Here is a 13,954-nt window from a genome sequence, read left to right on the forward strand (position 1 = left end):
ATTTCTGCTTCTCTCTAACAGTGTGTATGCAATGTGGTATAATGATTATACAGTCATGAACACCCCCACAGACAGAGTTCAGTGCACCATCCATTTTCTCTACCAGCTTGTAATAGGACTTTGAAAGGACTGTAGTAAAAGAGCGCCCCCAAGTGTTGTGGCAGAAAACATCTGTGTGCAAACCTAAATCCGAAGGTGTAAATACTTGTGTAAAAAAATCAGTTTGGATGGACAATTAACATTGATCGTGCCCAAATTATTAATAATAAATTTTCACTGTCATACATTTAGTCTGCTTACCCGCACAGTCTGCGCATTATAACATCACATTATAATCGGAAGTGAAATAACGGTTCAGGATGGTCAACATTGGCCAAAAAAAAGGCAAAAATCATTATAAATACTTGACAATTTATAATGATAGTCACAATCATCATCATCATCAACTTTAATTAACCAGTGTGTTGTAGTTGATGGCATAAACAATAACCTAATAATAGGGTGCAGTTCTACAGTACCAACGATAGGGGGCAGCCCTTCATAAACAACTCAGACCCCACAGAACATGCGAGAAGAAAATCCCGTGTTGCATTTTCATTGGTTCTTTGTTTTAAAAACCCACGTCCCTCCAGCCAATCAAAGAAGAAAAACACGGAGCTACGTGCCAGAGTTGCTGGGTAGGTGAAACAAAAACAGTGTTCGTGTCGGAGTTAGAAGCTCGGACACAACAGACGGTCAGTGATTTGACAGTGAGTTATTTAATCGACGGGCAAAAGGAGATAGAAATGCATGTTGTATATAACAGTGTTGTTAAGGATTTAACGATTTTATCGTTATGGCTTGAAGGTGTACACCGAGCTAGCGTACTCTGTGCAGTTTGGTTTTATCTTCCACTGACGTTTGTGTCTCTACAACAGATAAATTGCGAGTCAGCGGTGTATAAGAACGACCAAACAAACTGTAAACTGCATATTTTAACTTTGAATAGAGGAAATAACCGTCTTATATGTGCATTTAGATGCCCTGGAGTTTGGTCCTTTGACGCAGCTCCTTCCTTTGACAGTGAACATTCAAGCTAACGCAGCGTCAGCCATTGTTTATCAACACTGTGACTTTGAATGAATAGGGGGAGGGGAAGCTGTTGCGTTGCAGCAAGTCTGGGCATATTATCAACGCATGTCTGCTTATTAAATTTCTTTTTTTTTCTTCTATATTGCAGGTATCATTTGAAACTATTTTTTTGCACGTTGTGCTGCTGCAAAATCTATTTTCTACTGTTAAACATGGCAACTGATTGCGAGGCCTGGCTGAACGCAAACCCTGTTGGTAAGTGTGTGTCTGTCACAGCGATTTAAATGTTCATCAGCTGTATCTGATGTGGAGCACTGGTACTGTTTTCACTGCCTGCCGGTTTAGTGATGTTGCATTTGGCATTGATTTTATTCTGCTGCTCATCCTACAGTTAGTGAGTGACAACAGATAGAAATAGATTATTAGTATAGTTTCTTTTGACATAAACTATCTTATCTTGTATTTACACATGGTTCACACAAACAAGTATAAATGTTTGTATCAGTTTTAGTCTCCTTGATCTGTTCTGCACATAAAAGCTCATTGTCTGGTAGCTCAAACATAAGCTTTTGCTTGTAATCCAACAGAGGCTGAGGACCTGAGTGACTCGTTTGCATCTGGAGATGAAGACAATGGCAGATCGGCTATTGCCAACAAAAACATAAACAATGAGGTCAATGGCAACTGGCTGTCCTCGTCAAGCAACAGCATCCATGAGGCACGCCTAAAGGCGAAGGCCAAGCGGAGGCTGAGAAAGAACTCCTCCAGGGACTCAGGCAGGGGGGACTCCCTCAGTGATAATGGGGACGTTGTCAGGGGAACCTCTGCGGCACCCACCAGCCCCAAGAGCAAGCTACTGGACAGAAAGTCCCGACTTGGAAAGGGCAGAGGCCTACCAAAGAAAGGTAAGAGGACCTGACATTTTGAGTCAGTGCAGTTAACAGTAGGATAATTTTGTGCTATCATGTTACATTATGACCAAATGTATCAGTTTCTCTTGAATTTCAAAGGGTAACCTTTTGCTGGTCATTACCTAAGGCGAGTAAAAGTTAATTGAAGAGCCACTGGTGTTGGTGCCCAGTACTTCAAAAGGAAGAATGCCTTCATCACTGTGTGACCTACTGTTGTCATCACCTGGTGGCTTTCCATCTTGTAGCCATAAACCAATTAGCATGTAAACAAATGGCTGGGTGATCTTGAGCAGTGCATGCTCATTTAAAAGCACGGTTTTCTTTTCGTGCCATCTGCTCAGCCAAGCTTTTCTGGAAATTTCCATTAGAAGTTAAATCATTGTGTTAAGTTTAAGCGGAGTTGGTGTTAGTTACACAAGGTTTAGGGATCATTTGTTTGCCTGTGTTTGATTTTGATGTGTCATCTCTCATTGTGTTGTTGTTAGACGATCAGTGTGCCAGGGCACAGTGATAGCTATAGATATAGATTTTGTTATTGTGTGTGACACCACTGATAAAGCATCAGGCATTCAGCTGAAAATGTTGCATAATGTATTTCTGTGATTCCTTATCCAATATTTATATCAAGCCATAGATAGCTCTTATGACCCGCTTTCTCCTTTGCCTCAAATTGTCTTTTGTACCCAACACCAACACATCAGAAAGGTATAAGTGTGTCAACCTCTTGTGATAGTCGAGCTGTCTATCACTGCGGGTCTTCATTCAGTGGTGTAAGCACACAGAGTCTAGTTATGTCCCTGCAGAAGGAAGTACAGTTTAGTTACTTTGCTTTTCCCAGGGGCAGTAAAACTGGAGCAAATGTAGTTTCTCTTGGCATCCGTTTTTCTGGTTACATAACAGAGCTGTCATGCCAGTGGTGCCCTGTAATTTGAGCTGTGAGCTCTCCTGCATAAAAAGTTTATGCATTGCAGTTTTGAAAGACAAATACAGTGGATGTGCAGAATCTCTCTGGTGAGTGCAAACTAGTGGATACCACGTTTTAACGCTGAAGTAGGACGGGTTCTCACAACTAGTGTGGCCTGTGCTAAATACAGTGGTATGTTATATGTGACATACTGGGTGGGTTTTAATGGGGGTTTTAAAGCATGACACACAAGCTGCTTTGGTATTGGGCTTCTTAAACTGTCTGCAATCTGTTAGTGGTGACCCAGCAGATGTTTGTTTGTGTAACATGTACAAAGGTCTCACCTCCCCAAATAGAGGGATTATATCTCAGCATGTTGGGTCCTTGGGTTAAAAAAATTTGCATGGGGATTGGTAGAGATCACACACAAAGCTAATGATCCATATTAACATTGGTAACATTATAACTATAGTATTAGTATATATACTCTAGCTGAGAGTTCCTGTTTGAAAGAAGGAAGTCAGATTGTGTGTGTGCGTGTGTGTGTGCGTGCGTGAACTGTACCAATACTTGAAAACAAATTGGTGAGACTTGACTCTATAAGGCCTATAATGGAAAAATTAAACTGAATTGGATGAAAAAAGTATCTTGCATATTTGAAAACAATCTGGATGTCTCTGATGTTTGTAGCTGAAGACAACAAAATAGCTTATGGAGCCCCAGCCCTCTAACGGCACAGGGGCAGTCAGGCTCTTAGTGAGTGGATTCAAAAAATTTGTTGAGGATTTGTATTGGTCTAGTTTTTAGTGGGCATTTGGGTATTTTAGCCTAAGTCATTCATAAGAAGGAAATCAACGAAAAGCTTTTTAATCTGACGGATGTTAAAATTTTTTTGATGAAATACAAGATATTTTAATGGTATAGATCAACACTATCTTTCTGTTTCTGTTTCTTAGAACTTGTACAGTTGATACACTACACAACGACTTGATACGTGACTTCACGCTCTGTAACCCTCAAAACTCCCACCAACTTATTATGTTTTCTTTGAAAAGGCTTTCAGAGCTTGTATATCAGGGACATCATGTGAAGAGCCTCTAATGCTCATAAAAGCTGCTACTTCACTTTCTTTCCTTAGTAACCATGAATTGTGAACTATGTGTTAAACAGAAGTCACAACTGTTTTCTTTTTTTTACAAAACATCTCATGTTTCAGGTTACCAAGATATGTGGGCCATGAAAAAGACACTGCATATTGCTTTAACATGATTGTTTTTGATGTTGTCAGATGTCATGTATTGCATTGTCACTGCCCTTCGTCCGCAGGTGGGGCTGGAGGCAAAGGCGTCTGGGGCCGATCTGGTGAAGTTTATGAGCCGGAGGCGGTAGATGAGAAAGACCCCAACTATGACGAAGCTCAGGTAATAACTGTTGTGTTTTTGAGTGTTTTGAACAGCACAATCACATGTAAAATCCAATGCAGAGGCAATTAACATTTCTTATGTGGAGCTTATGTTTAATTTTGTGGATGTTGTGTGGTAATTTTTTAAGGTGTAGATTGTAGCACTGCTGTATTAAATTGAATCACATTGTATAAATGTATTTTCTATTAGGGGATAAAATAAGAAAAAAATGTTATTAATGTAGCACTGGCAAAAACACTAGACCTGGAACATGATTGTGTTTTGACAGGAAAACTGTGTGTATGAGACTGTGGTCCCCCCACTGGATGAGAGGGACTTTGAGAAGACAGTCACCCCCATAGTGCAAGAGTACTTTGAACATGGCGACACAAATGAAGTAGCAGTAAGTGGCACATCATCATGCAGGAAATGGCCTGTGAAAAGTAAAATTAATTTAGAGACCATACACTTGCGTGAAGACATCAATCCATGCCAACACCTCTTTCCATATCCAGGAGCTGCTCGCAGAACTGAACCTGGGGCCCATGCGGAGTGAGGTGCCCTCACTGGCTGTGTCTCTGGCCCTGGAGGCCAAAGCCAGTCACCGAGAGCTCACCTCCAGGCTGCTGGCTGACTTATGTGGGCCTGTTCTGTCCCGCAGCGACATGGAAAACTCCTTCGACAAAGTGCTCCAAGAGCTGCCCGACCTGGTTCTGGACACACCTGGAGCCCCACAAGTGAGTGCAGATAAGTGTGTGTGTACACACCTGTAGCTAAGTTAGCAACTTATTGAATGTGAGTGTGCGACAGCGCTGAATATAAAGCTTAAAATTACCTTAATTTATAATTAGGATTCAGGATGGCTGTTTACTTCAAAAATTCAATCTATGATCCCGAATGAAGTGGTTTTCACTCAGGTTTGTCAGATGATCTGGGTCAGTTGGTCTGATAAACAATTGTTTAAATTTAATGCAATCAATAAAGGAAGAACCTGGAGCTACAGTAAATCCATGTCATATTTATGTTTTAAGATATTTCAACTTTTTGTTACCATCAAGAAAATTTAGACAAACTGATCTGCACAACCTTGGTTCACATATGACAGACCCTTTACAGTAAACACAAAAGACTCTTTAGACTCTCAGCTTAAGTTTCTATTTGAGATTGCATGTTTGAGTTTTCAGTCTGTGGTGGAGCACAGGGGAATAACGCTGTGGTTTGATTTGTTGGTGTGTAGGAGAGAGTTGGTGTGTGTATTTGAGCTCTTTCCTTTTCAGTCTGCACAGACATGAGATCTCTGGCCATTGTCTGTCTGTGCTCACAAAATGCAAGCTCAGCGAAGGACGCTCAAAGGGTTATTGGTCATCCTCCCCCTCACACCCCTCCTCTCACTGTCTCATTTAGTCCCACTAGTCAGTTCTGTCCCTCTCACAGTTCTATGTGGGTTTAAATGGGTGTTATGGCTCTGTCCTGCCCCCACCTGCCTCCCTTCACCCTTTCACTCTCTTTCTCAGTTTCCCCATACACACACTCCTCTCTTTCTTTTCATATGCCTGCCAGTCTAGCCACAGCCACAGATTAGATGAGACGGAGCTGCCTGTTGTCTGTACAGAAACAATGACCAGTGATGAGCGCAGGCTTTGTGGGGGCCAGAAGAGCAAAGCCAGCTCTTTCGTTTCTCTAAATCATGCGCTTACACTACTGTAAACAAACACACACACGTGCCCCTGAGGCCACTGTCAGTCGCCGGTCATGTCAGTGTTTTTGTAGGGCCTCTAGTTCTTCAAACTGAAAGAATTTTGTAATTGTGACCTAGTAATCTGTAATAGCAGTATTGCAGGACTTTGTCAGTTCGCTTAATTTTTTAAGCAAATTTTAAACAAAACTAAAATATACTTGAACATTCTGAAAGAAGTGGTAATCAGTTTAAGTTTAATGGTTTCTCATCATACCTTTTCTTTCCTCCTGCAAGGGGATGCTATTCCTCAAAATAATGGAAAATGAATTGATTATGTTAATCAGATTTTCACTTGACTTAAAGGTTTAATGTGCAACTTTTTTGCATTGAAATGTACAAAAAAACAGCTAGACCTATGTCATATATTTTGAGTTCTGTACTTGTATTATCCCAAATGTTTCCAGTACTTTTCAAACTCAGAGAAGTGTGTGATTTTAATCATGGTAATGGTCCATTTCATCTGGTTGCCTGTTGTGGTTGTCTGCCAGAAGTGGCCAAAATTGAGTTCTTATCCAGTTTTAAGCCACATTTTTACAATACACTTTTTTGATCTTACTGTTTCTCACAATATATTTTAATCAGATGAAGGATTTTAGTCATTGGACTTCTGGATCTGAAGTTATCAGAGACAAGCTGAGCAAACGTTAGCAGAAGCTTGGCTCCTAGCCCCTCCCTGACTTCCTGTTTTCAGTGCTCAAGAAACACTGATTTTCTAATGTGGAATGTATGCTGCCTGTAAAAACCTCCTGACTATTGAACACTGAAGGAATCCCAACCATTAGAAACTGACTGCAGTGACTGGCAATGGTGATGAAGATAACTCCCATGATCCCACGCTACTTCACAACATCACCAAACTCCATAATTTTTTATTGTTTTGATACAGTGACCCATAGTGGCAGAAAATGACATATCATGTGTTTAATACCAAAATATACACCAAAAATATACTCAAAATGTATACAAAATGGTGCTGTGCAATCTGTTTGGCTTTGTTTCCATTTTTCCCTCTTTTGTGCTTCTCTTCCAGTTGGTGGGCCAATTTATTGCACGTGCTGTTAGTGACCAGATATTGTCCAAAGGCTATATCGAGGGTTACAAAGGCAGAGTTGACTGTGAATACACAAGGTATGTGATTGTTGGCAAGGCTGTGCTACTTGTGATTATAATTTCCTGTTTCAAACTCTTATCATGAAAATCTCTTATGTCAGGGTTTTAAGTGTCTGCATGAGGTGTTAATGACTGCAAGATAAGAGGGGATTCAGTCAATAATAATATGCAGAAGCTTTCTTATATGTACAACTGTTATATCATTAAATACGGATTATTTATTTATTTATTTTTATTATTATTAAGAATATGTTCACAATTTTCAAGTCTGTTAAACAATGGTCAGGTGCCCATTTAAATGTGGAAACAGGCTTTTCTTGCTTTAATCATTCCTCCTGTTCATACTGGAAATTAAGCATCCTAATACATGTTGAATGTAAATGATGGGGAACAATTTCCACCTTCCTCTTCTGTGTAAAAAGTTTATTTTGTTATGTAAGCTAACCCTTGAGAAGTCCGAGTTAAACAAAACAAGTGAATATTTAACAAAGTTACAGTCTTTTGAGTATCTTTGTGTTTCCCTGTTAAGCTGCAGTGGAGGGCTAGTAACAAAAAAGGTAAGTTTGCACTAAAAAGACAGTAACTTTGGAAGATATCCACTTAATTTGTCTAAAGCTGGTGTTATACTTTCCAAAAAACGCAAGGGTCTGTTAGGATTCATGTGATGTAAATTTTGTAATCACAGGGTGTACAGGAGGCTCTGTGTGGACATCTGTGTACCCACCAATTTGTTGTGCCCACACAGACTTGTCTGCACAGCTATTATGCTACCAGGGCACCAACTGTGCATGCGCTCCCCCAAGTGGACTAGAAAGAAATATAATAATAAGAACTACACGTCCATGGTGTCTGCAGCTGTCCATGTGCGAATCCGCAAAGGAACATAATTGAGGCCTAACTCAGCGAGCCAGTCTTGTTTTAGTTTCAGATAAATTATTCAGTACATTTTTGCATGGAAAGAGGGCTGTGGGTTTTGTTTCCAATCTCTTACATTGAAAGTGCATTAGGAAGAGATCTTTTAATGGCCAGTATGAACAGGAGGAATGATTACACGAAAAAAACACTGTTTCAATGCTCAAATCTAACTGTTGTTTTATGACAAACTTGAGGAATTGTGACACTATCCTTTATAGAGAGTGGCCACTTCAGGAAGGAAGGTATGACAGAGCAGGAGAATCTGAACTTAACTTGCATGTAAACAAGAGTGGAATGCTTTAAAGGTAAAGGAAACAGAATCAAGAGACACCACACCAAGTGCCTTTCAGGAAATATAACAATGCAATGAACAAAAGTTTCTTTGTAACAAATACATGTGAAAACTTTTGCATATTAGAGCAGAAGCAGCCTGATCACTTGCAGGCGGGGGAGGGGATAGTAATGACAATGAAAGTTGGTGTTGCAGTGTGACAAGTTTGCCCCACAAACCTTGCTTGTTTTATATCTTCCAGGGAAGCACTGGATCGGGCAGCTGTGCTGCTGAAGATGAATATGGGTGGGCTGCGCATAGACAACCAGTGGGGGACAGGTGGGGGCCAGAGACCTGTCATACAGCTCATCAAAGAGGTAATTTTACATATTGTAGCTCAGACTTAAGAAGACGCAGGTGGGAGACCAGGTCTTTGTGAGCACTAGTCAAGTATTCTGTGTTAATATCTTATTTTAATTTTTAATTTTTGAGTTATTTAAAATGTTCTGTTATATAAAGCTTTAAATGATTGAAAACATTCACCATCTTGAGAAATGCAATGTAGATAAGGAAGTTTTGGTCGCTGGGAACGTTGTAAACAGGTCCACACAAATACGTTTTCATTAAAAACGAAAACGATCTCGGTCCGGATGAGCGTTTTAGCTCCGTGTTCAGAAATAAACTCTGGCCATACTAACACCTGAAAATACATATCACATGACCATTCACGTACACTCGGCATGTGCGTGCTGGTGTAAACAGGATATTGCAGATTGTCTTCTCTGCAGCTCATTGCTTAGTTGCAGAAAATACTGCAAACGAGGAACAGAAATGGCGACGCATGGACCAACGATGAGGTGGAACTGTTACTGAAAGTAGCACATGAGTATAAGGCAGTCATGGTGGCGGGAAACATAGATTGTGAGTCGTGGGTCTCTTTTTCCAGAAAAGGGACGCATAATAGGAGCATGATGAATCAGGGAAGGATACACGACGGATAAGACTGAATCAGGGAGTGATGTGGGTGTCTATGTCATCGTTTCTAAAAGTCTTTCTCTGCAAATCTAGACTAAAATGCAGCCCTTGCATTTTCAAACTAAAATGGGGCCAGCAGCGTTTCCAAAAGTCTCTGTGTTAGGGCCTCAAAAACTCCAGAGTAGTGTGACATAAATGTAGCAAAAGTGATGGGTTTTTAAAACTAAAATGTATTAGTGTGTGTGTAGTCTGAGAGTCTTTTTCTCACAAACACTGCTCTAAATTTAATCAGTGCAACATCCCTTGAGGAAAACAGTTTTCAGTTCTCTTTTTCTCAAATGCTCAAGCACATCTGATTGTTGCTTTACAACTCTTTGTAAGAACAAAAAATACTGTAGGTTAATAGTTGTTATTACCTGTTTTGTTTACCCTACCAGATGAACCTCCTGCTGAAGGAGTACATCCTATCTGGAGACAGTAAAGAGGCTGAAAGATGCCTGAGAGATCTGGAGGTCCCCCATTTCCACCATGAGTTTGTGTATGAGGTAAATACTGTGCTACACTTGATATCAACAACACAAGCAGGTGTGCAGGAGGCCAAAGTAAAATTGTGAAATATTCCAGAATGGTTTCAAGCCAATCCGTCATCTGAAATATCTTGTTTTAGTTTATCTTTTTTAGCTTAGTTTTTTTTTTTTTTTTCATTTTCATTCATCTTTCATTGAGGAGTGTGAACATCTTGTGCCATGAGGTCTAAACTAAAATCTGTAGATAAATCAATATGTGTTTTGCACTGCAGTATGTGCTTCTAGTAGCTACTACCAAAGTTTTTGAGCACTAATACGGTGTTAAGAATATTGTGCAATTTCCTTCAGGCGATAGTGATGGTGTTGGAGTCCAAAGGAGAGAAAACATTCAAAATGGTCATGCGACTACTCAAGCTGCTCTCTGTGTCCTCCATCATCACTGTGGACCAAATGAGAAGGGTAAGGTGCCACCTGGTGTCTGACTTATGTACTGCACAAAACAATTTCACCTAAAGGCAGCTCATTTGTTTGCTCTCCCTATGAGATAATGTTTTATAAACAGTGTTTTCTTTTCTTTTAAAGGGCTATGAAAGAGTTTATATGGACATTGCTGAAATCAACATCGATGTCCCTCGTGCATACTTCATCCTGGAGCAATTTGTTGATAAGAGCCTCAGTATGGGAATAATTGATGTAAAGTTAAGAGATCTTTGTCCCTGTCGGTAAGTGCAATAGTTTTCTCAGATACAAACCTTATATTTATCTCTGTAGGGATAAATCATGTCCTCTTAGTTATGGTTAATTTTACTTTGAAATTTTTTTTTAATGCGATCTGTCTCTTGCCAGGGGCCGAAAGAGATTTGTCAGCGAGGGAGATGGTGGTGTTGTCAAAGTCGAAAGCTACTGAGGAATCCTTTTTATGTACCAGGAAAGAAGAGGATGAGGATAAAGCTACTTTTTTACATGCATATTTTTCAAAATAGTTGGGTACAATTTTTTTCCCTTCTAACAGTCAAGAGAATGTACATTTCTGAAATTGAGGTGGGCTAAAAAAAAAAAAAAACTGCACTTTCAATTGAGACTGAAGATCACTTTCTCTAAGGTGTTTCAATATAAACATTTACATAAGCTAACCCTTAAAGTGCCACACCTCTCAGTGTCAGTCATTCCATGTTGTTTTGTACAGTATTTTCTTGATTTCACTGCCACTCCTTTTGTGTTTTCTAGAAAGCAGTGTTTGTACAGAGATGACTGGTTTGTGTCAAGAGCTTTATAAAGGGGTATAAAAATAAATAAATAAAAGGGAGCATGTTGGTTCAATGCAATACTGGCTCCCCAACTAGCTGCTGTTTCTATGCTGTGCTTGTCTTATTTTTTTCTTTTTACCCTTTAAATCACACAAAGATGTCATTACTGAAGGTATCGATACACGAGTACAGTGCAAAAACAAATACCAGTCGTGTAACTTCATAAAGTGGTGTTTAGAGTGTTTATTTTTATATCTGAGCAATACTGGTGTGTGAAATGTACCATGTATTGCTCCTTGTTTGTTCATTAAACCACTATTAAATAATGCAAGACTGTTTTGTGAATGTCACAATATTAACACATGCTATTAACCAGGGTTGCAACTAAGCTCTTGGGTCGGAAAGGGCAATTGCACTACGACTCAAAAAGAAGGCGGTTAACTAACATTTTGTTGTATGAATTGAAGCCATATTGCAGGGGTTATAAATGAAATGTCTGTAGAAGCACACAGGTCTCAGTAGTCAACCATGCTTGAAAAGCTGGCAAGCAATAAACTTAATCCCTATTGATTACATGCAGTAAATCATTCAACAATGCTTATACAGGAAGAAGAGCTGAATAGTGGTTAAGCTTAGATGACTACTTTTACCACTTCCTTAACTCTTCTGCTCTATGAAGCCAAACATCAATTACTTCATGTTGCATGTCGCTGTCCATAAAAATACTTGATCTATTAGTGCTTGAAAACACTATTTTTGGGCCATCCATCTAAAGGAATTTTGTGCCACTCTGGCTGCCTCTGCTGTTGCAAATCCTCCATTGGGCGTCTACTGCGACTGCTCTTTCATTGCCAGTTCCTGCTGTTTGACGGCCTCTTGAGCCTCCATCTGCATCTTCTCCAGTTTCTCTAGGGTGACTGATTTGAGTGGGAGCAGCTTTGGCTTACACAGAACCATGGTAGGGACATCTTCCATGGAAAGCTGCCCTGTGGAAATAAAAATCAATTCAGCATGAGCTCTCCCATTTCTATAACTAATCTTGATTTAAATACAAAGAGAAAAGAAGAGTTGGAATTAGTTGGCTATCTTTCACAAAAACCTCCAGCACATTAACAGTGAGAAATGTTCTATCTACAATTGAACTTTTAATAAATACTAGATCTGCGAGAGCATCACTGCCAAAACTGCAACCCCCAGGAAGTGGGGCCCAAGGTCACATCTGCAGGCTTTTTAAATCTGTGGGCTCTTGGTTGTGGTCAATTGCTTGCCAATATTTTTAGTTTCTGTTGCACTGGTGGTCCGTTTTTAGCAAATAGACTCACTGCATGAAACATCTGGACGTTTTACACAGCTGGTGCATTGCCCCTGAACGACTTGTACACATTAAAAGGCATTACACTTTTGACACTAAAAATCCATTGATATCCAGCTATGGTACTTGTCCTAATTATGTAAGTGTTTATATTGCAACAATGTCAATGATGCTGCTCTGTAAGAGACTAAAGAAGGCGCACACAGCACAGAGCACCCACTGACTAATTTTGCAGGCTTTTGCAGATTTCTGAACAGTTCACATGTTGTATTGGGCTCCACAAACAGCCTTTTGTTTGAAACTACTGCTGTCCAAAGACCTAATTGCTGCAGTACAAACCTTGTTTAGGCAAAACTTCTCTGAATATTGACTTGACTTCTGGCATTGTGTCTTCCTGAATGCCCGCTGAAAGGTAAACACATTAGTTTATTACATTTTAACAGAATTTCAGCAAAAATTGATGAAAACAAAGTATTATGGACAATCTACTTGAGGAATTGCATAGGGTAAAAACCCTGACACTGTTGGATCGTGAAGAAAGCTGCTGTTAATAACAAATATAGCTGGGTATTTTCTCAGCTGATAATGAATGGTGATCTGACTCATGAACTACTCACGAGAGTAAGCAATTTGATAGAGACTGTATTTAAGCCGGATCTGTGGCACAAGCTTAGTATGAACTTTAGCATATTTACATACAGCCACTAGAGGTTCAGTAACAGAGACGATATGATCACCCTGAAGGAAAAACATTTATAATCAGTTCCTTTTGTGTTGCATTTGTTACATATGGCTGTTGCAATGTTGAATGTTCACGTTTTTTTTATTATATTCGGTATCAATTTACACACGATTGTTTTAATGTAACGTTAACGTTTAACCTAACGTAACCATGATCCTTGTTGGAATAACTTAAAAGATTGGGAGTAAAAATAGTTTTTACAATAGCTAGATTCAGCTAACGCTAGCCATGTTTAGCACGTAAAAGACACAACCTCGGCTAGCTACAGGCCCAGCTCTTCTTTCTTTCAGCGAACTAACGACCAACTATAGCTACTACTTAAGTCAATGCACTGCGATATATCGTTGCTGTCGTGTGTGACCACGTCGAATCAAAAGCAGATCTTATAAAATCCATTCTTTAATAACCCACCTTTAGCACCAGGCAAAGATTACAGCGGTTGTCAAGCCAACGCGTCCGCGAGAATCACGTGACCTTCTTCTTCGCTTTACCTCTAAAGCGACGCTTTACTGACATCTGCAGAACAACTCAAAATTATGACAATTTTTTTGTTTTTTCTGCTGCCAGTTTTTTTCAAAGTAAGAGTTTTTGCAGAATTGTTGCAGTATTATTTGTGACGTGAATGTAGTTAGATATATACAACAAATTCAGCAGACACTCAGTTAAGCCATCACAACGACAGTGTCGTCATTTAAAACTTTGCTTTCAAAGTGTGTCTTTGAAGTCTTTTTGCTGCCACTATGCACTTGAGAAGTTTTAATTTGAATTTAAGCATCTTTAGTGTTTTGATGTATTTGAAGACAATGTATATCCAGGAATATTTGATTG

The 13,954-nt window shown here is 39.6% G+C and overlaps 1 protein-coding gene across 3 annotated transcripts; it reads left to right on the top strand.

The window, feature by feature from the left end:
- The first annotated feature begins 658 nt into the window (after positions 1 to 658).
- On the top strand, positions 659 to 11,398 carry pdcd4b (programmed cell death 4b). Of its 3 annotated transcripts, none has more exons than XM_056372352.1 (12): positions 659 to 677; positions 1,220 to 1,326; positions 1,659 to 1,976; positions 4,213 to 4,307; positions 4,579 to 4,692; positions 4,805 to 5,026; positions 7,058 to 7,155; positions 8,586 to 8,700; positions 9,736 to 9,843; positions 10,174 to 10,284; positions 10,408 to 10,547; positions 10,672 to 11,398. In XM_056372352.1, the coding sequence occupies exons 2-12, from the start codon at positions 1,284 to 1,286 to the stop codon at positions 10,730 to 10,732; spliced, it is 1,425 nt and encodes a 474-aa protein (XP_056228327.1). In that variant the 5' UTR covers positions 659 to 677; positions 1,220 to 1,283; the 3' UTR covers positions 10,733 to 11,398. The 3 variants fall into 3 exon arrangements, with proteins under 3 accessions (XP_056228327.1, XP_056228326.1, XP_056228324.1); XM_056372351.1 differs by having other exon boundaries at positions 664 to 749; XM_056372349.1 differs by having other exon boundaries at positions 666 to 734.
- The last annotated feature ends 2,556 nt before the right edge of the window (positions 11,399 to 13,954 follow it).

This window comes from Seriola aureovittata, chromosome 3 (genome assembly GCF_021018895.1).
Source record: "Seriola aureovittata isolate HTS-2021-v1 ecotype China chromosome 3, ASM2101889v1, whole genome shotgun sequence".
Classification (NCBI taxonomy): Eukaryota; Metazoa; Chordata; class Actinopteri; order Carangiformes; family Carangidae; genus Seriola; species Seriola aureovittata.

What these genes read in the sequence shown, in the direction of transcription:
- pdcd4b (XM_056372352.1), top strand. Translation starts at nt 1,284, where the DNA reads ATGGCAACTGATTGCGAGGCCTGGCTGAACGCAAACCCTGTTG. An exon ending in TCATACAGCTCATCAAAGAG is followed by an intron (nt 8,701 to 9,735) that starts GTAATTTTACAT and finishes TTACCCTACCAG; the next exon opens with ATGAACCTCCTGCTGAAGGA. An exon ending in AGAGATCTTTGTCCCTGTCG is followed by an intron (nt 10,548 to 10,671) that starts GTAAGTGCAATA and finishes GTCTCTTGCCAG; the next exon opens with GGGCCGAAAGAGATTTGTCA.